The sequence below is a fragment of the Dipodomys spectabilis genome, unplaced genomic scaffold (assembly GCF_019054845.1).
Source record: "Dipodomys spectabilis isolate Male_0828 unplaced genomic scaffold, ASM1905484v1 ptg000273l, whole genome shotgun sequence".
Classification (NCBI taxonomy): domain Eukaryota; kingdom Metazoa; phylum Chordata; class Mammalia; order Rodentia; family Heteromyidae; genus Dipodomys; species Dipodomys spectabilis.
In genome coordinates this window covers 4846908-4871936 of record NW_024870950.1, presented here as the reverse complement: position 1 = coordinate 4871936, position 25029 = coordinate 4846908, and the positions used below count along the sequence as shown (strand labels likewise).

General features: G+C 45.1%; 2 protein-coding genes across 3 annotated transcripts in view; both read right to left on the bottom strand.

Annotated features, from left to right (window-relative positions):
• Il34 (interleukin 34) overlaps positions 1–8672 on the bottom strand; it is a 47363-nt gene extending 38691 nt beyond the window's left edge. The window contains exon 1 of one of the 2 annotated variants that reach the window (XM_042700992.1): positions 8497–8672. The gene's annotated coding sequence lies outside the window, so the exon portion shown is untranslated. The remainder of the gene's footprint in view (positions 1–8496) is intronic. The other variant, XM_042700989.1, reaches the window with a different exon arrangement.
• Positions 8673–14313: 5641 nt separating this feature from the next.
• Positions 14314–25029, bottom strand: part of Sf3b3 (splicing factor 3b subunit 3) — a 42031-nt gene continuing 31315 nt past the window's right edge. Inside the window, exons 17-26 of the mRNA XM_042700684.1 lie at positions 24306–24460; positions 22022–22196; positions 20164–20369; positions 19915–20071; positions 18828–18953; positions 18512–18724; positions 17954–18052; positions 16700–16843; positions 15595–15699; positions 14314–14962 (exon numbers count right to left, since the gene is read on the bottom strand). Coding sequence (XP_042556618.1) covers positions 14822–14962; positions 15595–15699; positions 16700–16843; positions 17954–18052; positions 18512–18724; positions 18828–18953; positions 19915–20071; positions 20164–20369; positions 22022–22196; positions 24306–24460 — 1521 coding nt within the window. The 3' untranslated portion in view covers positions 14314–14821. The remainder of the gene's footprint in view (positions 14963–15594; positions 15700–16699; positions 16844–17953; positions 18053–18511; positions 18725–18827; positions 18954–19914; positions 20072–20163; positions 20370–22021; positions 22197–24305; positions 24461–25029) is intronic.

Here is a 25029-nt window from a genome sequence, read left to right as displayed (position 1 = left end):
TGAGGATTGTGGTTCAAAGCCAGCCCAGGCAAGAAACTCTGTGAGACTCCTGTCTCCAATGAACCACTAGAAAACCAGAAGTGGCGCTGTGGCTCAAGTGGTAGAGCGCTAGCCTCGAGCTGCAGGGCTGAGGGACAGCGTCCAGGCCCAGAGTTCAAGCCCCACAACTGACACACACACACACACACACACAAAAGCTGAAAGTTCAAATCCTACCTGCTAGCTACTAGGGAGATCTTGGGCATAGTCTTAACCCTGGGGCCTGGGTTGAAGTGGGTCCTACCTCACACATACCCATTACATGTAACCTTGCTTGCCTTGATCCTATCAGACAGGTGTAGAGTCTTGGAGACACCCCACCCCTGAATCTTCTCCCCTCCCAGCCCACCCCCAGGTCCTTCCTCAACCCCATACAGGAGTCTCCTGTGCAGCCAGCCCATCCAGCATCCTTCCATATCCATCCCCCCCTCCCACTGGTGGGGAGTTACCCCTCCACGAACGAGGCAGCCTACTTTACCAGCAGAAACGAGGCTGAGCTGAAATTTCCACCCTGAAAACTGCCCCTTCGTGGAAGCAAGTTTTCTTGCCAGGGACTTTCTGGTGTCTGGAACTCACCCAGCCCACAAACTGCGAGGAATTTTCTGAACAAGGGCCTCAGTCATCCCTCCAGAAAGTCTCTCCTCAACCCCAACTTCTCCCATAGAATTGGGGTAAGTCCTACAAGAAGGCCCACAGGGCTTGCAAAACTACTTAGAGGCAGAAAGCCTGGGGCTAATAATAATAGCTCCCACACACTGCCTCCTGTCAGCTCACTGAATCCCTAGGAAGAATTTTTTTTTAAGGCACTATAAAATGTATCCTCTTAATCATTTTTCAGTGGCAGAGTACAATCAAATTGTTGTGCAACTCTGACCAACCCCCTATCTCTAGAACCTTCTCAGCTTGCAAAACTGAAACTCTGTAGCCATTCTCCCCTCCTCCCAGCCCCTGACAGCAACCATTTCACTTTGTTTCTTTGAACTTGAGAATACCCTAGGTACCTCACTTAAGTGGAACCACAAACAGCATCTGTCTCTTAGTATCTGGTCTATTTCCCTTAGCATAATTCCTCAAGATTCACCCACACTGCAGCACCTGACAGGGTTCCCATCCTTTTTCAAGGCTGAGTTATGTACCATTGCAGGGATATAGCCTATTTGGTATATCTGTTCCTCTGTGCGTGCTTAGCGATGACTTATATGTAATTTATAGTTTAAGAGCTGATAAAGTAGGACAGTTTGGAGGGTTGTCTTGTAAAATATTGGGTATGGAGATCTGTCATTTCTTTTGATATTTCTTATAATAAACATATAATATTTTTGTCAGTTGTAGAGCTTGAATTCAGGGCCTGGGCACTGCCCCTGAGCTCTTTGGCTCCAAGTTAGCACTCTACCACTTAAGCCATAGCACCACTTCTGGTTTTTGAGTGCTTAATTGAAGGTAAGAGCCTCACAGGGACTTTTCTGCCCTGGCTGGCTTCAAGCCCCAATCCTCAGATCTCAGCCTCCTGAGTAGCTAGGATTACAGGTGTGAGCCACCAGCTCCTGGCTATACATTTTTTAAGCTACTAAAATTTTTGCAAAGATATAGACTCAAAAACTCTAGAACTCCTAGGAGAAAACAGGAGAAAAGATATCAAAATTGAGAATGGCACTTATTCTAAGATATGACACCCAAAAAAATGCAAGCCACAAAAACAAATATAGCCTAGTGGAGACATCACAATTATAGATTGTGCATTCAGGACATAATCAATGGAGTGAAGAGAAGACTTAGAGATAGGAAAAAAATAATTGCAAAGCAGATATCTGATATAAAAAGTAACCCAATTAAAATATGGAAAGAGTTGAATAGCCATTTTGACGAAGAAAATAAATGGATGACAAGCATATAAAAAGATTACAAGTCATTAAAGAAACAAATTAATGAGAAAATACCTCCACCCATTAGAGCAACAATTACCACAAAAACAACAAGCCTTGATAAGGATGTGGAAACTTCGGAACCTTTGTGTTGTTTGGCAGATCTTCAAAACAATTAAAATTAGAATTACCACACATTCCAGCAGTTCCACTTTGGGGTATGCTCTGAAAAGAATTGAAAGCAGAGACTTGCAGGGATGCCCGTCATCCATGTTTATAGCACCCTGTTCACAATAGCCAAGAGACCAAAGAAACCCAAGTCTGTGGACAGATGAATGGATAATCAAAATAGACAATATATGTATATATATATGGGATATATTCAAATTTAAAAAGAAGGAAATCCCATCACACAGTACAACCATAAGACATTCTACTAAGTCAGTAGGCCAGTCCCAAAAGACCATATGACTCTATTTATGTGAGGAAACTACTCTAGAGTAGAAAAAATCAGCCGGGCGCTGGTGGCTCACGCCTATAATCCTAGCTACTCAGGAGGCTGAGATCTGAGGATCGCGGTTCAAAGCCAGCCGGGGCAGGAGAGACCGTGAGACTCCTATCTCCAATAAACCACCAGAAAACTGGAAGTGGCGCTGTAGCTCAAGTGGTAGAGCGCTCGCCTTGAGCTGAAGAGCTGAGGGACAGCACCGAGGCCCAGAGTTCAAGTCCCACGACCGACAAAAAAAAAAAAAAGAAAAAGAAAAAATCAGAGGAAGAAATTAGAAAAGTAGGGACCAGGGGGTGGGGGAGTTTTAGTATGTGTATATACTTAACTCTACTAAACTCCACATCTAAAAATGCTTGAGGATATGAGGGTGATCTGGCTGCGACATCTGTCACCCCATTGATCGCCAGGGTTGATTCCGCTGATCTGGCTGGCGAGGCGGGTGTCCCCTTCCTCCCTCACCACTCCATGTGCGCTCGGTCAAAGAGGACGACCATCCCCCATAGAGGAGGGCCAGTCTTCGGTCAAGGGTATACGAGTAGCTGCGCTTCCCTGCTAGAACCTCCAAACAAGCTCTAAAAATGCTTGACATTGGGCACTGGTAGCTCAGACCTGTGATCCTAGCTACTCAAGAGGCTGAGATCTGAGAATTACAGTTCAAAGCCAACCCTGGCAGGAAGGTCTGTGAAACTCTTATCTCCAATTAACCACCAGAAAACTGGAAGTGACGCTGTGGCTCAAAGTGGTAGAGCACTAGCCTTGAACAAAAGAGCTCAAGGACAGTGCCCAGACCCTGAGTTCTAGCCTTACCACCACCACCACCAACAACAACAACAAAAAGACAGAAGGGCTGAGAAGGTGGCTCAGTGGTAAAGTGCTTGCCTTGCATGCATGAGGCCCTGGGTTCTATTCTTCAGCATCACATAAGCATAAAAAGCTGGAAGTGGTACTGTGGCTCAAGTGGTTGAGCACTAGCCTTGAGCTGAATAGCTGAGGGACAGCGCCCAGGCCCAGAGTTCAAGCCCCATGACTGACAAAAAAAAAAGACAAAAGAAGCCAGCATTGGTGGCTCACACCTGTAATCCTAACTAGTCAGGAAGCTGAGCTCTGAGGATCATGGTTCAAAGCCAGCCCAGGCAGGGAAAGTCCATGAAACTCTTCTCTCCAATAAACCACCAGAAAACCAGAAGTGGTGCTGTGGCTCAAGTGCCTTGAGCTGAAGAGCTGAGGGACAGCGCCGAGGCCCAGAGTTCAAGCACCACTACAAAAAGAAAAAGACAGAAGACAGCTTTGAATGATGGAAGTAGGGAGCTGGAGGTACAGGAGGGTGCTGGCTCTGGGAAGAGGAAAGAGCTGTCTGCTGGAGGGTAGGGATTATCAAAAAGACTGAAAGTGCCCATGTCAGAAGTAGAGATGAGTCCTCGTGGTAGAGTTCTTGAGCTTCTGTGTTGAGCTTCTCTTGATGGAAGAAGCAATGAGCACCTCAGAAAGTTCCTGGTCTTTTCTAATACTTGCCTGCAAGTCCACATCTCTCTTTTTTTTTTTTTTCTTTTGGGGTCTGGTCATGGGACTTGAACTCTGGGCGCTGTCCCTCAGCTCTTCAGCTCAAGGCTAGCGCTCTACTACTTGAGCCACAGTGCCACTTCTGGCTTTTTGCTTTTTGCTTATGTGGTGCTGGGGAATGGAACCCAGGGCCTCAGGCATGCAAGGCATGCGCTCTACCACTGAGCCACCTTCCAAGCCCATACATCCTTAGCTTTAACTTCTCAGAATCATCATCCAAATCTTCCTAATTGTAGCTACACCCAACCCATCCACACCCACTGATCTGGACAGGGTCCAAGAAGCATCCTGGCTGGTCGCCCAGCAGTAGCCAGCAGCCCCTGAAAAGCTTAGATCCCAGGTCCCAGGAGATACCACGACAAAATCATGGGACATAGCTCTCACATGCAAACACGCATGGTAGCGGGAGCCTAGAAGCCTCCTGGCATTGTCTCAGGCTTGGTTAACAGTTCTCAGACTCCTTGGATTCTCTCTCAGGCTCAAATGGCCAGTCATCATGTCTCTTGCTACCAAGGCTGACTCAGAGCAGCTATAGGACAGAGTCTAAGGATGAGGGTACATCTGTGGCCTCCAAGTCTCCCAAAGAAGAGAAAACAGTCATAAGAAGATTCTGGCCCTGCGCCCTCATTTGAGTTTGTAGAATTATGGGTTCTAGTGGCAGGACTGGGATCAGAACCCAAGAACCTATGTTCTAGGCCAGGTTTCCTTACACCAGGCCTATTCTGATGACCTGACTCTCTGTGGTTCTTTCTTCCTTCCTTCCTTCCTTCCTTCCTTCCTTCCTTTCTCTCTCTTGCTCTCTCTCTCTCTCTCTCTGTCATGGGGCTTGAACTCTGGGCCTGAGTGCTGTCCCTCAGCTCTTCAGTTCAAGGCAAGCGCTCTACCACTTGAGCCACAGCGCCACTTCTGGTTTTCTGGTGGCTTATTGGAGATAAGAGCCTCACGGACTTTCCCGGCCAGACTGGCTTTGAACCCCGATCCTCAGATCTCAGCCTCCTGAGTAGCTAGAACTACAGTCAGGAGCCACCATTGCCAGACATCTGTAAGTCCTTTATTTTGGGTGCCGCCAAAGTCCCTGAAATGCATACCATACTCCCTTACTCCCCCACCGAAGCTACCTGCTTGGGATAGCAACACCTGTTTAAACCTCACATCACTGAGGTGAAACCCAAATTAGCATCTGACCTTCAAAGTCCTTTATAGTCTGGCTCCCACTGGGCTCTCTCATCTCATTTCCCACACTGCCTTTCCCTATACCCACCCCTGCAGCCCTACAGAATTTCTCATTCTTCCTCCAGCTCCACTTTTTAATTATTTATTATTTTGTGCCAGCTCTGGTGCAAACCCCAGTGCAACACTGCTGTGCAACACAGGGCCCGGGCTTATTCACTCTACCACTTGAGTCCCAGCTCCACTTCTGGATTTTTAGTGGTTACTAGGAGATGAAGGGTCTCACAGACTTTCCTGCTGGGGCTGGCTTCAATCTGTGATCCTCAGATCTCAGCCTCCTGCATAGCTAGGATTACAGATACCCTGCTAACTACTTTCATTTGGTAGTTTCTGCCTAACAGGCTATTTGGTCTTCAATATGGAGCCATTTCCTGAGAGCCCAGGCAGACATGGTCATGATCTCTGTCCAAATGAGGTGCATTGCGTACTTCCAAGGTTTTCTCCCTGGCTCTTAATACCAGGACCAGCTAGCCTGACAAACATTGGTTAGTGGAGAAAATAAATACCTGACTTTTCTATCTTATTGCTAATGCTGTTCCCTTCCCAAAGACTGTGAGCCATGCACAGCGTCAATCTTGAACAATATGAGACAAGGACAGATGTTTAGCCGTGTTATCTCATGTCATTCTACAACACAGGTGCTCACATTTCCATTTCACAGAGGAGAAAGAGAGGTTCGGAGAGGGCCAATCACTGCTCACAGGTGGGAGTTGGCGCCGTCAGGATTAGAATGAAGGTTATCTTCTTCAATGCCTGAGCTCTCTGGGCTGCGCTGGATGAGCGACACAGCGACCTACAAGGGGCAGCAGGATCCAGACTTCCTGGGAACTCTCATTCTGCCTCTTAAACTTGTGGCTGAGAGACTGGAAAGGTGGCATCTCCATCGGATGACAATGGCAGGCTGAAAGCCTGGGACCCTTCAAAGAACCTCTGATCCTGAAACTTCGCCCTCTGGCCTCAGAACAGGCACCTAGTCAAAAAGTTCTCTGACTGATGGCTAAGCCTTTCATCCCAAGTAGAATGGTATAAGGGGAGAAAAACAGCCCTTGACTTTCTCATTCTGCCCACCTTATAAATGGCCCAGGGAAAATACTTGGAAGAAATGCCAGACATTGTGCTAGGTGCCTGCTCCTTACACATTGTCTCTGACTCCCAGTATCCCTGACAACTGTATAATTTCTATTTTACACACAAATTAATTGAGGCCCAATGAAGCTACTAGGTGAGAGTTCAAGGTCAGCCAGTAACTATATATACCATGCATACTAAAACCAAGCTAACCACCAGGCTAAGTTTCCTTCAAACCCTCCCTGGAAAATCCCCAGAGAACAAAAGTCCCTCACCCAGCCCATCATGCCACCTTGGTCCCAGAAATTACTAAATTCTTATAAGTCAGCTGACTCCATATGTAATATGAGAGGAGCTTCAAAACTTTTCTTGCCCTTTGCCCCAAACATTCATTCTAGATGGAGAAGAGATTCCAGGGAGGAAGTATGGGAAGAACAGCAAAATTAAAAAGACCAAAAGAAATTATTTTCACAGACCTCTCCACCAAAATTGAATTATTAATTGCAAAAACACCTGGAAGCAATTCAACTTTACATGAATCAAGGGACACAAGCATTCGCTGGCGCCAGTGGCTCACAGCTGTGATCCTAGCTATTCAGGAAGCTGAGATCTGAGGATCGCGATTTTAAGCCAGCCTGAGTAGGAAAGTCTGTGAGACTCTTATAGCCACTAAAAACTACTCAAAAAAGCCTGAAGTGGAACTGTAGCACAAATTGTAGAGCCCTTGCCTAGAGCACCAAAGTTCAGGGACAGCACCCAGGCCCAAGGGCAAGTCCCTGGGCTGGCAAAAACAAAAAAATAAAAAAAACACATAGTTGCTGTATATTTAAAATAAATACAAGGCTGGGAAGTGGCTCAGTGGTAGAGTGCTTGCCTGGCATGCATGAGGGCTTGGGTTCAATTTCTCACCACATAAGCAGCAAAGGCCAGAAGTGATGCTGTGGCTCAAGTGGTGGAATGCTAGTCTTGAGCTAAAAAGCTGAGGGACTGCACCCAGGCCCAGAGTTCAGGCCCCATGACTGACAAAATAAATAAATAAAATAAAATAGATACAAAATAAAATTTATTTAGCCAGGCACCAGTAGCTCACACCTGAAATCCTAACTACTCAGGAAGCTGAGATCTGAGGATCGCAGTTCAAAGCCAGTCCAGGCAGAAAAGTCTGTGAGACTTATATTCAATTAACCATCAGAAAACTGGAAGTGGCACTGTGGCTGAAAGTGGTAGAGTGTTAGCCTTGAGCAAAGGAACTCAGTGACAGCACCCAGGCCCTTGAGTTCCAGCCCCATGAATGAACAACAACAAAAAAACACTTCGTTTTTATTCAGAAATTGTCTGGACGAGCTTTACCCATGCCACTTCCCTTTTAAAAATTTATAGATCAGTGGGGCTGTTTCTTTTTTGTGAACTTTAGTGTACAGCCCAGGCTGGCCTGCCATTTTTGATTCCTCTGGCTTCAGTTTCTCTTTTGCTGAAATCATTTTTTTTGTCCTAGTATAGGGGCTTGAACTCAGAGCTTAAGTGCTGTCCCTTTGCTTTTCAATCAAAGCTGGAGCTTCCTCTTTTCTTTAATATTTTTTATTGTAAAAATATTGTACAGAGATGTTACAGTTACATGAGTAAAGGAATGAGTACCTTTTTCAATCGAGCATTGTTACCTCCTCCTTTGGGAACTCTGTCTCTTAAGTCATGGCTCCACTTCCAGCTTTTTGACAGTTCATTGGAGATAAGAGTCTCATGCATTTTTCCTACCCAGGCTGACTTCTAATTGGGGTCCTCAGAATTCAGCTTCCGGAATATGTTGGATTACAGATATGAGCCACCAGCACCCAGCTTCAAATGATTTTTGATAAAGCCATTTATGCAGTGACAGTTCATGCACATAGCACCTACAGTAAGTCTAAAGACATAAGGCAATATTCAGTAGAGCAGCACCAGTAACCTAGGACAACCATTCATTCCAGAAAATTCACTGAAGAGAACAGAGATGCCACCTGTTCTATGGTTATATGGATCCGCTTTTCCCCACACGGCTCTGAAAGAAAAGGTTAAAAAATATAAAACCTAGGACATACAATTCACACCATTTCAGAGCCTCTTGGCTAGGGCTGTCTTTATCAAGTCTCTCTTGCTGTGGTGGAGAAAACACAACTGAATTGGTGAGGGGAAGCCATCAGCCAAAGGTGGAAAGAAGGAAAGCTGGTGGTGTAAGAGAAAACTGCTGCTTACCTGGTCTTCCAAGACTTGCTGGTGGCCTTAAGGCTTGCTCTGGGCTCTGAAGCAGGTGCCTAGGGACTGTGGCCAGTGAGTGCCAGGTGGGAGAGGCTATGGCTGCCCTCGGTGCATATAAGCCCAGCTTCCCGTCTGCTGGGAAGGGCAGAGAGCAAGCCACTGCAGCTCTGACTTGACTGGGAAAGGGAGCCAGCAAGGGCGGGGCAGGGCCACGTGGCCCAGCTTGCCTTGGAGTGTGGAGTAGGAAGAAATCTTACACCCAGAAGACAGAATCAGCCAGGGGACAGTTCTTACTGTTCGGTAAATATCACAAGCAACCAAGCTGTGATTTCCAGCCCCTCTCCAGGATAGACAGCCCAACTTCGAACAAAACTGGACACAGCTATTGCTGGGATCATGTGCACGTGTAGAGCATTTAGATGGAGAAAAGATCTAATACATAGATTACAGCTGAGGGCTGTGAAATAACCCAGTCTCCCTGAGCTCAGAGAGGCAACATATTGTACCCCCAAATCCACAGCTGGTTATTGAAGTCTAATTCTAGAGCCTGTGGGAACTTCTGGAGGCAGGAGCCAAAGTCTTCCTTCAGCTGCACCTGCAAAAGACACAGCCCCTACCCCTAACCACCCTCCCCTCCCCGCATGCTTTACCTGATCACCATGACTAGTCTGAGGGATCTAACAGAGCAGAGCATTATGGGGTTCACAGGTGGAGCCCCATAACTTCCCAGATTTCACCATTCTATATTTAGAGAGGATAAGAGTCGCCAACTCTGGTCTCCTAACGGAACCTTCAGCTCCTCCCCTGTGGCCTTCACAAAGGAGCCAGGGGAGGGGATGTCTGTTTGTAGTGTTCCCTTGGGAAAGGAGCACAGAACCCTTCTTCAGGGACCCATTCCTTGACATCTAAGGCTCCACAGAACATCTAGAACTCTGTGAATGCAGACCTCAACCTAGACATGAGAGCCTGCCCTATCGGAAATGTCAATGAATGTAGTGGTTCAAGAAATGCTTTCTTAATTGATAGTAAACTAGATTTCCTGACCTTGCAGCTGGACAATATGCCCACGCTGGAATGTACCCGGCTAATCCCCCACGCCCTTTCCCAGTAGTGGTCACTCTGGCCACACCCTCTGGGAGACACTGCCAAGAGCTCTGCCAAGGCTGATCCAAGTCAGGCAGCTCGTGGGAGGGAGGGCAGAGGCGGCTAGATGAGATGGAAACACAGCCACAGGACTTCACTGGGGCCTTGTGAAGCTGGCACACATCCCACTGTGCCCTCTCCGGATCCCTGGTCTCAAAGCATCCCTATATATCAGGATAAAGGCAGCCTCAGGCCTCCTAGGACCATACCCCTCAAAATACTCAGCGCTCAGTTACTACGGCATCCCTAGCTCATCTGACTCCATGTCCAGTGCTCTTCTTTCCTCCCTGGAATTGGGCAGATGGAGGGAGTCTTGTTTCTGGTGGCTATAACAGCACCAGACTTTAACAACCCACAGTAAATATTAATACTTTTCCTGGCTATCACGTTACTAGTTTACCACAAAGGAGCTTGGAAAACAACTCTCCCCAAATGACATCAAAAGCACTTTTATAATGTTGTCACCCCTCACTTCCCCCCACCCCCATTCCCACACTGGAATATCAACTCTGGGCCTTGTGCTTGCTAGGCAGGTACTCTACCTACCATTTGAGCCATCCTCCATTCCTTTTTTTGCTCTGGTTATTTTCCATGTAGTCTGGAGTTTTTAAGCAGGGCCAGCCTTGAACCCTGGTCCTTCCACCTATACCTTCCACATAGCTAGTAGCACAGACACACACCACACTTGGTTTGTTGTTGAGATGGAGTCTGTTTGCCCAAGCTGGTCTTGAACCAGGATTCTCCTAAACATTACCTAAAGTAGTTAGAATAGTTATGTCCCACCACATCTGGCCCTCATTCCAAGATGTGTGCAGAAGAGGGTTGTAGTCTTGTGGGTTGCAATAGTAAGGCAGTCACCTTAGTGGCTGGGAATTTAGGATTCCAAATCTAGGTATTGAACACAGTCCTTCGCCATTCAGCTACATCCAGCCTCTTTTCTAAAACTGTTCATTCATTTCCAAACTTGGTTTCTTTGATATTTTTGTTGGTTCATTCTTTTTTTTTTGGGGGGGGGGGGGTCCGGTTGTGGGGCCTGAACTCTGGGCCTGGGCGCTGTCCCTCAGCTCTTCAGCTCAAGGCTAGCACTCTACCACTTGAGCCACAGTGCCACCTCCGGCTTTTTTTTTCCCCTTTTTTGCTTAGGTGGTGCTGAGGAATCAAACCCAGGGCCTCATGCATGCAAGGCAAGCGCTCTACCACTGAGCCACCTTCCCAGCCCCATGTTGGTTCATTTTTTTTTTTTTTTTTGGTCGGTCATGGGGCTTGAACTCTGGGCCTGGGCGCTGTACCTCAGCTCTTCAGCTCAAGGCAAGCGCTCTACCACTTGAGCTACAGGGCCACTTCCGGTTTTCTAGTGGTTTATTGGAGATAGGAGTCTCACGGTCTTTTCTGCCCGGGCTGGCTTTGAACCGCGATTCTCATATCTCAGCCTCCTAAGTAGCTAGGATTACAGGCGTGAGCCACCGGCGCCCGGCCTTGGTTCATTCTTAAAAGCAACAAAATTCCCTCCCTCTCCATCACAGCTAGTGATTTCCACGTGTGACCGCTTACACCACTTTGAAAAGTATTCTGCATCTTTTTTTTTTTGGTGGGGGAGGGCCCTGGGGTTTGAATTTGGGACTTTGTGCTTCCTAAGCAAGTACTCTGTCACTCGAGCCCCAGATTGAGAAATATTTAAAAGCAAGATTTTGGGGGGGAGGGGTGCGGGGGGGGGCGGTCATGGGGCCTGAACTCTGGACCTGAGCACTGTCCTTCAGCTCTTCAGCTCAAGGGGAGTGCTCTACCACTTGAACCACAGCACCACTCCCAACCTTTTCTGCTTATGTGGTGCTGAGGAATCAAACCCAGGGCCTCATGCATGCCAGGCAAGCACTCTACCACTGAGCCACCTTCCCAGGCCCCAAAGCAAGATTTTTTTAGTAAGACCAGGATTCTATCCTTATACAAACCATTTTGATAGCCAACTGGGATAAGGGTTAGCACTACAGGTTTTGTTTTTTTCCCACTTCCTGACATGTTTTAGCTATTTTACCCCCTCTTCACCTTCTCTTTCAGACTCAAGACCTTTGGGGTTTTTGTTGTTGTTTTTCCTTAAAGTCCCAAGCTATGTTTGATCTGCAGGTATCAGACATGGGCCTTAGGCTCTTCTGAAACTCACGGTCGTATGCTCTAGCATTCAACTTGACATCTTCAACAGGGATAAAGATGGCCAGTTTATTAATACCCTTGTCCAACCTGTGGGTTTAGTTGCCTAAACAGTTCTTGCAGCTGGCAAGTCTTATGATGGATGGTGGCTTTCCAAGCATCTCAAGGAATAGCTGGTGCGTGCACTGGTTGACTAATGATGCTCTGACACTGTGGTAGTGTACCAGCTGACCTCATTCACTTACACATTATGAGCCCTTCATGTTATAGGTCCCCAAATATAAATCAACCATGGCCAACCAGGCATGATCCCTTACCATGTGTCCCCAACTGAGCCATCTATTGCCCCCATGCTGTCTTTTTGGGCCAGTTTTTATTTTAGGAGACGTTTCTTCTGAACCCTGGGCAGCCAGCCTTTGGAAATTTTAAGGATGTAATAAGCTTAAAAATATACACATATAAAAAATATACACATTTATTTTCTATGCAAACAAGCAAGTGACTCATGTAAACACACGACGCTTCTACTCCAAATAGGAAACCGAATTAAGGAATTGACAGAAACTGACAGAAATTGATTCCCATCAGTAGATGCCTTGGCATTTCTAGCTCCCCTCTTCATCTGAGAAAGATCCCTGCTTTTCTCTTCTGAACAGGCATCCTTTACACTGGCACTCTTATTAGTCAGGAGACAAGAGTGCCCTTCTCAGTCCTAACAGCTGTTCTGCCAACAATACTTTTACACAAACCTAGAAAAGCAACATTCCACTCACAGTCCAATTTGAACCCCCTCCCCATGAAGAATGCTATTCTTGGCAAGAGATCTTCCGAAGGAAACAACATCTGCAGAACCTCTGTCTGTGAGGTCAGAGGAAAGCTGAGGCAGCTGAGAAGTTTTTGGTCCTCTTAGATCCAAGTCACAGGGGCTTCACAGAACAGGATCAGAGCAAACCTAATAACTACAGGCAATGTCTCAGGGTCCTGACATGACCCCTCCTTGCAGCTTCCCAACAGACTTTGAGAGGCCAGGGAATGTTCTGGGTTTTTTGTTGTTTTGTTTTTTGTCAGTCATGGGGCTTGAACTCTGGGCGCTATCCCTGAGCTCTTCAGCTTGAGGCTGGCGCTCTACCACTTGATCCAAAGCGCCACTTCTCCCTCTACCTTTTATTCAGTTAAACCAAAGGAGCCAATCCAATTTCCTAAATTACACAAAAGAACTTGTAATTCAGATTAGCTAATCACTAAATATTGCTAAGACCTTTTATAGGTCCTGAGGCAGTAGCTCTGAAAAAAACCAAATTCCTCCTCTAAGCATATTCAAGCCCGGTTCCTTCCAACTGTACTCCAAAAATTTCACTTGCCAGAGCTCTTCATCTGCTGCCAGAGAACCAGCAAACCGAAGGCAAACTGCAGTGAGAGCTCTGCAGGGACAATTCCTGGTACTATACAGAGACCAAGTTTCCCTTCCTTATATAACGTCTGATACTATAGGAAGAGCACATCTGTTAAAGATGGAAGGAAGGAAGCCAGGAACAAAGAGTCATTGCTCAACTGGGCTGTTTGTAAGCATCACACATTTTGATAGAATGGATTTAGAGCCTCAGGAAAAAATGAGCCTTGAAATGAGGTTTCCCAAATGCAATTCAATTGTACTGACTCCTATGCAAATTCATGAACTCAGTGAGGGAAAATGTTACACAGGGACTCAATTCCTAGCAAAATCTACTGGGTCTATTGTGATCTAGAACCAATATAGATACTTAATTCCAATAGAATGGTGTATAATGCTCTCCTCTCGTTGCTGGATGGTGGGCTGCAGTCGAAGGTTGTATCTCATCACCTGATTCTTACACCGGTGCTAGCTGCAGAGAACTTGCTCAGTTTGGGTAGCTTGAGTAGATGCAGTGGACTGAGTGAGCTTAGTTGTTTTTTCTTCTTCTCTAAGTCCAAATGTGTTGAAGGAATGCCTGGAAGGTCAAGGCTTCCCACACAAGCTAGGCAGGACAAATTTTCAGGCGTGGGCTGGAATATTTCTGAATTGGGGCCACTACTGGTCAACAGGCACAGTGTTCCTTCCTTATATCCCAAGACCATCTGGAACCTACCCCAAATGTATGCTTATAAACAGCCCCCCATACACACTCTTGGCCCCCTGGTTACGATGTGTCTTCTCAACAGGGTACACATACATGGACTGCAACCAAGGGAAGGCTAGTATCTGGGGGGTTTATTGTGCTTACAGATCCCTCCTAGTAGTTACAGGGCCAAGGGGCTGTTACGGAGCTGTGAAAGAAATAGGAACATTTCAAGATTTCAGAGTAGAAACAAGCTGGGCTGGGCTGGGGGAACTTTCCTCAATCCAATGGAAAGAGGGGTGGATATCTACGTGGTTATTAAACCTAAATTTCATCTGCACAACAAAAAAACAAGGAAGTCAGAGAAACCACCATGGAGCCAGAAGGAGGACACAGGGTGTCACATGGCCAAGTAGATACCTGGAATGAAGGAACAGACTCATTCTTCCAATCCAGGCTCAAACCTCTCACTTTAATCCTCATCTCCAGAAAAGACATACAGCCTCGATCACCTTAAAAACTATTTGTATTTTTGGGTAGGTTAAGAATGGCAGAAATCAAGATTCACACTGCATCCAACCTGGCCCCTCTATAGCTTGCCTCCCTACCTCCCACAAAGTAACATTGTACAAAACTTTATTTACAGAAAAAAACAGTTAAAATTTAAGGGTGTATACAAAAGTAGACAAGAGCCACAGATACAAATGCAGGGATATCATGTTCTACACTAGAGCCTGTGGCAATGTATTATGTAGTAGGCAGAGAAAAATGAGCACACCTCAGTGCCAGTTTTGGGGGAAGCAGTCACTCAGAGGAAGAGTGGGGGGAGCTATTGGCTTTAATATTGCAGTCTTAATTATCTAGTCACCTTTCTCCTGTTATGTGGCAGAAATCAGGTGGTGATAATGGTGGGAAAAATAAACCAGAACCTTTGGGAAGTCCCATAGGTAAAGGAAGGCTCAGAAAGCATAACGGGTCCGGATATCCTCAAGTTTCTTGGATACTTCTGGAGGGGTTCGGTCCAATTCTTCAGACACGTTCTTTTGCTTATTAGGCTCCATGGAGTTGAACTGCTCACAGAGGTCTCCATCAATCACATTCTGAAACAGAAAAGTCAAACTACATTAGATAGGCAAAGAAAAGGACACAGCTAAAGGTACATTTGGCAGGGAAGGGTGGCTACTGTTCCTTCACAACCCTGACTCCACTTGTGAAGTATATTCCAAGTTAACACAGGCAGGTGGAGTTCAGACTTGCAGAACTAGTGTAAACTCTGTTACAGCCTTCTCTTTGGGAATATCTACCATTAGCCACATAAATCATATGTCCCCAGCACAGCCTCCATCAATCTTGATGGTCATTTGCTCAGGATTATTCATACTTTTCTTTTTTCTTTTTGGTGAGGTTTTTACTTGCTAGGCAAGTGCTCTTACCAGAGACAGTGACTACACCCCAGTGTGGGACACCCTAGGTTATTGGTAATACTGGGGTTTGAACTCAGGACTCATGCTTGGTAGGCAGACATTCTACCCCTTAAGCCACACCTCCCGTCTTAGACTTTTGAGTTTTTTAGATGGAATCTTACTATGTAGCTTCCTAAGTACCAGGATGGGCTACTTACTATGTCCAGTTAGAATTGTTCTGACTTCTAAGACATAGGGTCCCCCTAGAGAACAAGCCTGGTGAGCAGTAGGCAGACGATTCTCCTTTCAATACAGATTCCCCAATTTACCTTAACAGGGAAGTAATAGGAACGAAAGCTGAGGTGGTCTCGCCCACAGAGAGGAGGATGCTCAGACCGAAGGTGCATTTCTACATGTTGAAAGAAGTCATGGTCCTGTGGAAGAAACAATGTGCCTCTGAGTAAAAAGTGATTCCAACTTGCTAGTAAATTATTTCAAGATAGCCACTGATCGTGTGTGTGTGTGTGTGTGTGTGTGTGTGTGTGTGTGTGGTGGTGTCTTTCTATGAAGGCTGGACCGTCCTTGAACTCTCAATCCTCTTGTCTCAGCCTGAGTACCAGGGTCATAGTATGTGCCGCTGTGTGCAGCTCCAAACAAATGATTCACCATGCAAACGGATGGTAAATAGTCACTTGTCTGATGGTCAAAGTTTTTTCTACAACAACAGGATGGCTAATAAAAGATCTTACTATATTATATATAGTTCAAGAGAATGTTATTTGCAGAGTTGCCTATGAGGTCAGATTCCTGATCACAGATTGCTCAAGGAATGTTACAAACCACTTAACCAATCCTAAAATTGATATCCCAAAGGACATCATCTTGTTATTCCTAGTCCGTGGAATTCTGTTCTTGGGCTTTGAGCCAGAACTGGTACAACATCAAATGAATGACCTTTCTCAAGGGGAAAAAAATTTCAGGATTCCTTTCTCCCCAAGGGAAGGGAGTAGGGAGAAAGGGGGAGAGAGAGGGAAAAGGAGGGAGGGAGGATGGGAAGAGAGAAAGCGAGAATGTGCACCAGTCAGTCCTAGGGCTTGAACTCAGGGCCTGGGCCTGAGCTTTTTTGCTTAAGGCTAGAACTCTACCACTTGAGCCACAGGTCCACTTCTGGCTTTTTGGCGGTTAGTTGGTGATAAGAGTCCGCTTTTCCTGTCCGGGCTGGCTTTGAACTAAAATCCTCAGATTTCTGCCTCATGAGTAGCTAGGGATTACAGGTATAAGCCACTGGCACCCAGCTTCCCCTAAAACAACAGTCATTTTCAAAAGTCTACAACATTCCTAATTACAATTAAGGACAAATGCCTTCTAAGGCATATTCAGCACTAAGAACCCTAGGAAGGCCAAGCAAGGCCAGAGACATGTGGGTGCTCTTACCTCATGGGATGTGAATGGGACAAGGATCCCAATTCCACCTGACAAGGTGGTATAAACAAGTGATTCTGAGCCTCCTGGGATCAACGTGGTCTTCTGTAGTGATAGCACGGTCTCTCCAACATGGTAGTTCATAATCACCTCTGCCTGCAAAGTGAAAAGAGACTATTTATGCCCTCCAGAATCTGGATTGGATTTCCAAGATCAAGCAATGCCTTCGTGTACATTTCACCATACTTTTTTCCCTGGGAAGGGAGGCAAGTGCTCTAACACTCAGGTCATGCCCCAGTCCTTTTGTTTTCAGGTATTTACCCCCAACCCCCCAAAAATAGGGTCTTGCATTTTTCCCAGGTCAGGTTCAAACCACAATCCTGACCTCCACCATCCTGAGTCACTGAAATTAATTATAGATATGTGCCACCACACCCAGGCTCACCATTTAAAAAAAAAAAAAACAAAAACAAAAAACAGAGCACCAGCGGCTCACACTTTACACCTACAATCCTAGCTTAGCTATTCAGGAAGCTGAGATCTGAGGATCATGGTTCAAAGCCAGCCCAGACAGAAAAGTCCATGAGACTCTCATCTCCATTTCACTGCCCGCCCACCCCCTCGTCCACAAAGCAAGAAGTAGAGCTGTGGCTCAAGTGTTAAGAGTGCTAGCTTTGAGCAAAACACCTAAGGGACAGTGCCCAAGCTGAGTTCAAGTCGCAGGACCAGCACAAAAATAAAAATTATAGTCTCAACGTGCTTTAAAATTCCTTCAGCTGGGCACCGGTGGCTCACGCCTGTAATTCTAGGTACTGAGGAGGCTGAGATCTGAGGATCATGGTTCAAGGCCAGCCCAGGCAGAAAAGTCCGTGAGACTCTTATCTCCAATTAACCATCAGAAAACCGCAAGTGGTGCTGTGGCTCAAGCAGTAAAGTGCTCGCTTTGAGCTGAAGAGCACAGGGATAGCGCCCAAGCCCAAAGTTCAAGCCCCATAACCGACAAAAATAAATAAATAAATAAATTCCTTCAATTTTTACTTGAAAATCTAACATCTCAAAAACTCCTTGAGATAAGATCATTTCTGGTAGACAATTACCATCTAGAAACCTTTTTAGCTGGGTGTGGTGCTACATGCCTGTTAGAGGGCACTCGGACACAGTGCACTCATATACATATGGGTAATCTATTAAACACTGTTTCTTCAGTGAAAGCAACAAGGATGGTACTAAGTATGCCTTTCCTTTGGACCCTCTCTGTAATCTTACCTTCTGTGAGGCACCATTGAGCAAGCCCCGGTCCCACAGGGCTTTGTTTCCTGTGGGATCCTCGTCTACTTCATCATTGGTATTAGGGGGGAGCCTTACCTAAAAGAAAGTGAAACAAATCACACCAATGGGTCCTGGATCACCAATCAAAACTTGCCCCAGATCTTGCAAGCAAACTGAGGACTAATATGCAGACAAAAGGCTTGCCAGGTCGCTTGCATCTGCTTTGGGAATAGATGTCTAAGGATCAACAAACCCAAGAGAACCAAGTCACAATCAAGAGCTAGCACTGCCCAGAGCAAAACCACCATACAACACAGACAAGAAAAAGATACCCATCATTATTATTGGGAAAGCAGAGAAGGGAGAGGAAGGTATCCAGATGACTGGTAGGAAAGCTTGAAAAATGAAGAAGTTATTCTTTGTAGCATTAAATTTCATATTCATTTTAACTTCACATATTACAGACCATTATCAGGGATTCCTGGTTGTACCACCACCACAAACCAAGCCAGCTTTCCCACACATCACTGTTACCCCAAGAAGACAACAACTCACCACACAAATGTTGCCAAACTTGTCTGCCCCAGCCACAGTGTCATAGTCAAGGAGACTAGCTGTAGTGACCCATCGGGGGTAGGTGTCATCAGCAAAGATGATGAGCTGGTTTTCATTACGCTTGTAGCGAACCCAGATAAAACTTTCTTGGACGTCAGATACGATTACCCTGTGTCCAATAGTCTGGATCCCAGATATGTAGTTAGCAATATGCTAGGGGATTAAAAAAAGATAATGTTATCTTGGAATTTAATTATTGGAAAAGCTCCTTTCTTCCTCCTTAGGTAGATCCTAGCATCCACATCAGCACATTTACCTTATTCTCACACTTTCGGAGTAACTTCTTCTTCCCCAGGTCATAGACTCTCAAAAGCTTTCCCACACCAATCAACACCCTTCCCTGGAATGGGGCAATGGCAGCAGGGACTTCCTCCACTGGCGTCTGTGAGAGGAAAAGCAGGTCATACAGCTATCAGGACTTACATGCTAATCCCACCCCCTCAGCCCAGAACTGCCTGTTTCTACAGGCTCTTGTCAAAAAGACAGAGCAAGTGACCTTCCTCTGCTAATCAGAGAAATAAATTACACTTTCAGCAGTTGAAATGAGTTTAAAATAAAGACAGGTCTCTGAAGTAATCATTTCCTAGAATTCATTCCTTCTATGGTAAAGCTGAAGCTTTACTATATACTATTAGTGTGAAGGAGAGAATATGAATTATTCTAATACAAGTAACAAAATTTAATAGTTAGCATGGGGAGGAAGGAAGCACTTGCAGAAAAATCAGACACTGATAGTTACATCTGAAGAAAATATGCCAAAAGAACATGAACTGCAGCAAACACTGCTACTAGTAATCTGAGAAATGTGAAAATAAAAATCTGATATACCTGATATACATTGTACAATATACCTGTATATACATTATCTTTATTAGAGTATATTATTATTTTGCTGGTCCTGGGACTTGAATTCAGGGTTGGGGCACTGTCCCTGGGGCTAACACTCTACCACTAGAACCTCAATTCCACTTCTGGCTTTTTCTGAGTAATTTAATGGAGATAAGACTCTCATGGACTTCCTGTCCAGGCTGGTGTCAAACTATGATCCTCAGATCTCAGCCTCCTAGTAGCTGGGATTAGAGGCATGAGCCACAGATGCCTAGTTGAGAATATTTAATTTTCAAAGTTACTGAATTCTGGTCCTGAATTACTGGCAATTTAAGTAAGACAGTAAACAAGGGACTGATTTAGGGTTTATCTTCTGTGGGACTCAAGCACTAGAGTACCACAAGCTAGCACATGGAATATGTGCTAGCCTGAGATGGCTTGAAATCAATAAGCTATTTAGTACTCTAAAACCCTGACCCATAAATTCAATCCAGGAGTCATTATCTGGTTCCTACCTTATGCAAAAACTCTAGTTTTTCCCCATTGTTCACAAGCTTGTATGTATATACAAAGCCCCCTGCCACAGATCGAGGATTCAGAATCAGGTCCTTGGCCACGCCTACCAGCACATACCAGTCTTCACCAGTGTTGGAGAACCTGCACACAGCCACACTACAAACAGAAAAAGGAAGAGCCAGGTATTAGTCAAAACTCAAAGAACTCATTTCCATGTGCCAAACCTTGGATTGTCCTGGGGTCCTTACCTAAAAGCAGCCTCATTTTGCTCCAGCTGAACAAGGTCCAGTGTGTTTCCCTGAATAGGATTCATCACTCGGATCACAGAGGCCCACTGCCCATTGCCAGCCTTGGGAGCTCCAAAAATGGATTCAGGGAGGTTTTCATTGAGAAATGCTGCTGCCATCTCTGCAGCTAGCTCCCGCTCATCTTCCCCTGCTGCTTCCACCATTTCCTATAATCAAAGAGCAAGAAGAACCAGCATTCAGAGAAGAAGCTGACAAGTAGCAAAGTCTAGCCAGGTACTGGTGGGTCAAAGCTTATAATCCTAGCTATACAGGAGACTGAGATCTGAAGATCATGGTTTAAAGCTAGTCCAGGCTGCAAAGTCTATAAAACTCTTACCTCCAATTAACCACTTGAGCTGTGGCTAAAGTGTAGAGCATTAGCCTTGAGCAAAGCTCAGGGACAGTGCCCAGGCCCTGAGTTCAAGTTCTAAAATTGACACCAAAAAAAAAAAAAAAGTAACATCAGGATTCCCCAAAGTAAAGACTCAAGGGAGAGGTGTAAGACATGGGGAGGAAGGAAACACTAGCAGAAAAACCAGATATTGATAGATACATTTGAAGAGAAAATGCCAAAAGAATATGAACTACAGCAAACATTGGAACTAGTAATCTAAGAAATATGAAAATAAAAATCTTATTTTTTTTCTACCCAAAATACCTGATATACCCTGCTAAGATGACTTTCTCATCTCAGGCTGCACATGATTCTGCAAAGTTGTGGCTTTTTGGCGCGCCGCGCGCGCGCGCGCGCGCGCGCGTGTGTGTGTGTGTGTGTTAGCTATAGGGCTTGAACTCAGGATCTGGGCACGTGTGTGTGTGTGTGTGTGTGTGTGTGTGTTAGCTATAGGGCTTGAACTCAGGATCTGGGCACGTGTGTGTGTGTGTGTGTGTGTGTGTGTGTGTGTGTTAGCTATAGGGCTTGAACTCAGGATCTGGGCACACTATACCTGAGCTCTTTTGTTCAAGGCTAGCAGTCTACCACTTTAAGCCACGGCTCCACTTCCAGTTTTCTGGTGGTTAATTGGAGATAAGAGCCTTATGGACTTTCCTACCTAAGCTGGCTTTGAACCACAATCCTCAAATCTTAACCTCCTGGGTAGCTAGGATTACAGGCCCAAGCCACCAGTGCCCAATGGACCTTTTGACTTTTGCTGGGAAGTGGTTTCTGGAAGAGCTGCTATTATGGAAAATCTAAAAGCTACTCTGGAGCTCAAATCCAGGCAACATATAATCCTGGGTCAGAAGAAAACCAAGGTGTGTGGCAAAAGACTCTGCTTAAAGAATGTCAAATGAGCTTGAATGGAAGTTTTTGTTTTCTTTTTATACAGTGCTAAATGCTCTTACTATTAAGCTAAATCCCCACACACTGGTGGCTTACACTTGTAATCCTAGCTATTCAGGAGGCTGAGATCTGAGGACCATGGTTCAAAGTCAGCCCAGACAGAAAAGTCCATGAAATTCTTACCTTCAACCACCAGAAAATAAGAAGTAGAGCTGTGGCTCAAAGTGGTAGAGTGCTCTAACCTGAGCACAAAAGCTCAGGGACAGCTCCCAGGCCTTGTGTTCAAGCCCCACAACCAACCCCCACCACCCAAAAAAAATTACAAGGCAGAATATAGTCCAGGCTTCAAGTCTTTTTGGATCAGGGTAAAATGGGCTGGAGGGATGGCTTATCAGTGGAGTGTGTGCAAGCATGAGAACCTGAATTCAAACCTCATTACTGCCCAAGGGGAAAATACAATCAACCATTGTGGAGGTTTAACTTTTCTATACAAGTTTACATGCACATGCTTCAACTGTATCCCTTTTTAAGACTTACCTCTGCCATCTGCTGCTTTCTCTGAGCTTTTGTGGCCTCAGTATAGGCATTGTGGTCTGTCTCAATGATTATAAGGTTGTTACTTTCAGGATGGATGACAAATTTCCTGGGTGTGTACTGCAACGGGAAGGCTACTTGATTGAAGACAGCACCTAGCTTCTCCAATGCCAAAATCCTGTGACAAAGGCACATGGGTTAACAGGTTACTAGCTCAGGTCCTAGATATTGGTAAGATGTACCATGAGCAGACACAGCAATCACAGTCCCTACAGATCTAATGTTGGTATCAACATGACACAAAAGCCTTCTAAGGTATACAGGAGACTAGGGGATCCAGAAGGTCCTTCCCCTTCAGCAACATATACCACTGTCCACAGAAATTCTGGTAGATTTACCAGTGAAACATACATTATGAACATCAAAGGAAATTTCTAACTTCAAAGACAATGTGCCAATCTGAGGCATATGTACTGACTGTGTTACATGAAACAGAATGGAAGGTGGTAAAATCTGCAAGAGGTAAGACCTAGTGAGTGATCATGAGGTCATTGGGGGTGTGCCCTCAAAAGGGTACTATAGGATTTGACTTCATTTCTCCTCTGTTCCCTGACTCATGATATAAACCAACAGTTTTGCTGTGCTACACAATCCTACTAAAAAATCCTACCTTACCGCTGGCCAAAAGCAATTACGTCACCTATCATGAACTAGCATCAAAACTATGAGCTAATAAAAATCTTTTCTAAGTTGATTATCTCAAGTATTTTATTTTGGTAATGCAAAACTAACACAAATAACTCAGTAATAAAAGAAATGGACAACAGATCCAAGAATGGCCAATAAACACAAGAAAATATACTCAATATCATCCATTTGAGAAATGCTTATCTAAACTGTGAGATAGCACTTCATATCCAATAAAATATCTAAAATCAAAGCCACTTGTGAGAATGTGAAAAAAATGAGGTCCTCCTATTTTGGCTAGTAGGAGTGTAAAACGATATAATCACTTTGAAATATAGCCTGTAATTCCTCCAAAATTAAATATAAAGCCAAACACAAGGATTCACACTTATAATCCCAGTTATTCAAGAGATAAGTTGAAATGATCACAGTCTGAGGACAGGCTGGGCAGAAAGTCAGTGAGACTCCCATCTCAACCAATAAGCAAGGCACGAACCAGGTACCAGCTGGCTCATGCCTGTAATCGTAGCTACTCAGGAGGTTCTCAGGAGGCTGAGATCTAAGGATAGTAGTTCATAGCCAGACTGGACAGGAAGGTCCATAAGATTCTCATCTCCAATTAATCCCCAGAAAACCGAAGCGGTGCTGTGGCTCAGAGTGGCAGAGCACTAGCCTTGAGCAAAAAAGCTCAGAGACTGCCCCCAAGATCGGAGTTTAAGCACCACGACAAAAAGAAAAGAAAAAAAGCCAAGAATGGTGGTGTTTGCCTGAGGTCCTAGCTATGTAAGAGGCCAAAGGGAAAGATTCAAATTTAAGATTGGCCCCAAGCTGAAACATGAAGCCCTATGTGAAAAATAAGTAAAGTGGTAAAATGCTAGAGCCCTGCCTAACATTAAGTGTAAGATTCTGAGTTCAAAACCCACTATAGTGCCCCCTCCAAAAGTTAAACATAGCTATTACTACATGACCCATCAGTTCCATTCTTTAAAGAAAATGAAAATCTTTGTCTACACAAAAATTCACACACAGGGCTGGGAAGGTAGTTCAGTGGTAGAGTACATGCCTTGCAAGCATGAGGCCCTGGGTTCGATTCCTCAGCACCACATAAACAGAAAAAGCCGGAAGTGGTACTGTGGCTCCAGTGGTAGAGCGCTAGCCTTGAGCTGAAGAGCTGAGGGACAGCACCCAGGCCCAGAGTTCAGGCCCCATGACCGGCAAAAAAAAAAAAAAAAAAAAATCACACACAAATGTTCAAACAACCAAAAAATACAGTTGGTTCGAGTAATAAGTGCTGACACCAATACCCATGCTTAAACATAAAATAAATAAAAATAATGGGAAAATAAAAACTGAACTCTCAAGACTGCTCTTGAGCTAAAAATTAAAACTTGGCTTTGAAAGTCTAAATAGAAGCTAAAACTCAAAATCACCGAAACTTGGCTCTAAGGTTTTAAAACCCTGGGCCAAATGAAGGTTCCAATTGCAACACACAAGTCTAATCATGAAAAGCTGGCTCTCTACTATCTATCCACCACTAGCAAAACCACAGGCTGTGACTCTGCAGAAATGCTTCCTACAGGGCTCTAAACCCAGGACTCACCTCAGAGTGTTAGTGGAAATGGCCACAATGCCCTCAGGACACTGTTCAGAAGCAAAGCCAGATGCAAACTCCAAGGTCTCATAAGAGAGGGGTGTGAGATGAAAGCGAGATTGGTAAGAATAGCTCAACCACGAGCGGCTTGACATGGCCAACACCTAAAGAGAGTAGAACACACCTAATAAATGAAAAAAACTCAAACACAGTAGGCTGACTGAATAATTTAAACCCAAATTTCAATCCACAGAATACTCTAGCCATTGCGTTGGATACCAGTGGGGCTCACACCTGTAATCCTAGCTACTCAGGAGGCTGAGATTTGAGGATCATGGTTCAAAGCTAGCTTAGGCAGGAAAGCACGAGATTCTTATTTTCAAAAAACTACTCAAAAAGAGCCAGAAGTGAAGTAGTAGCTTAAATGGTAGAATGCTAGCCTTAAGCAAAAAAAGCTCAGGGACAACACCCAGGCCCTGAGTTTAAACCCCAGGAAAGGCACCTTCCCCTGCCAAAAATAAAAGAGGCTGGGAAGGGGATCAGTGATAAGAGTGCTTGCCTTCCATGCATGAGATCCCTGGGTTAAATTCCACAGCACTACATAAGCAGAAAAATCTGGAAGTGGTGCTATGGCTCAAGTGGTAGAGCGCTAGCCTTGAGCTGAAGAGCTGAGGGACAGCACCCAGGGCGGTTCAGGTACCACAACTAACACAAAAAGAGAAGAGAGGAGAGA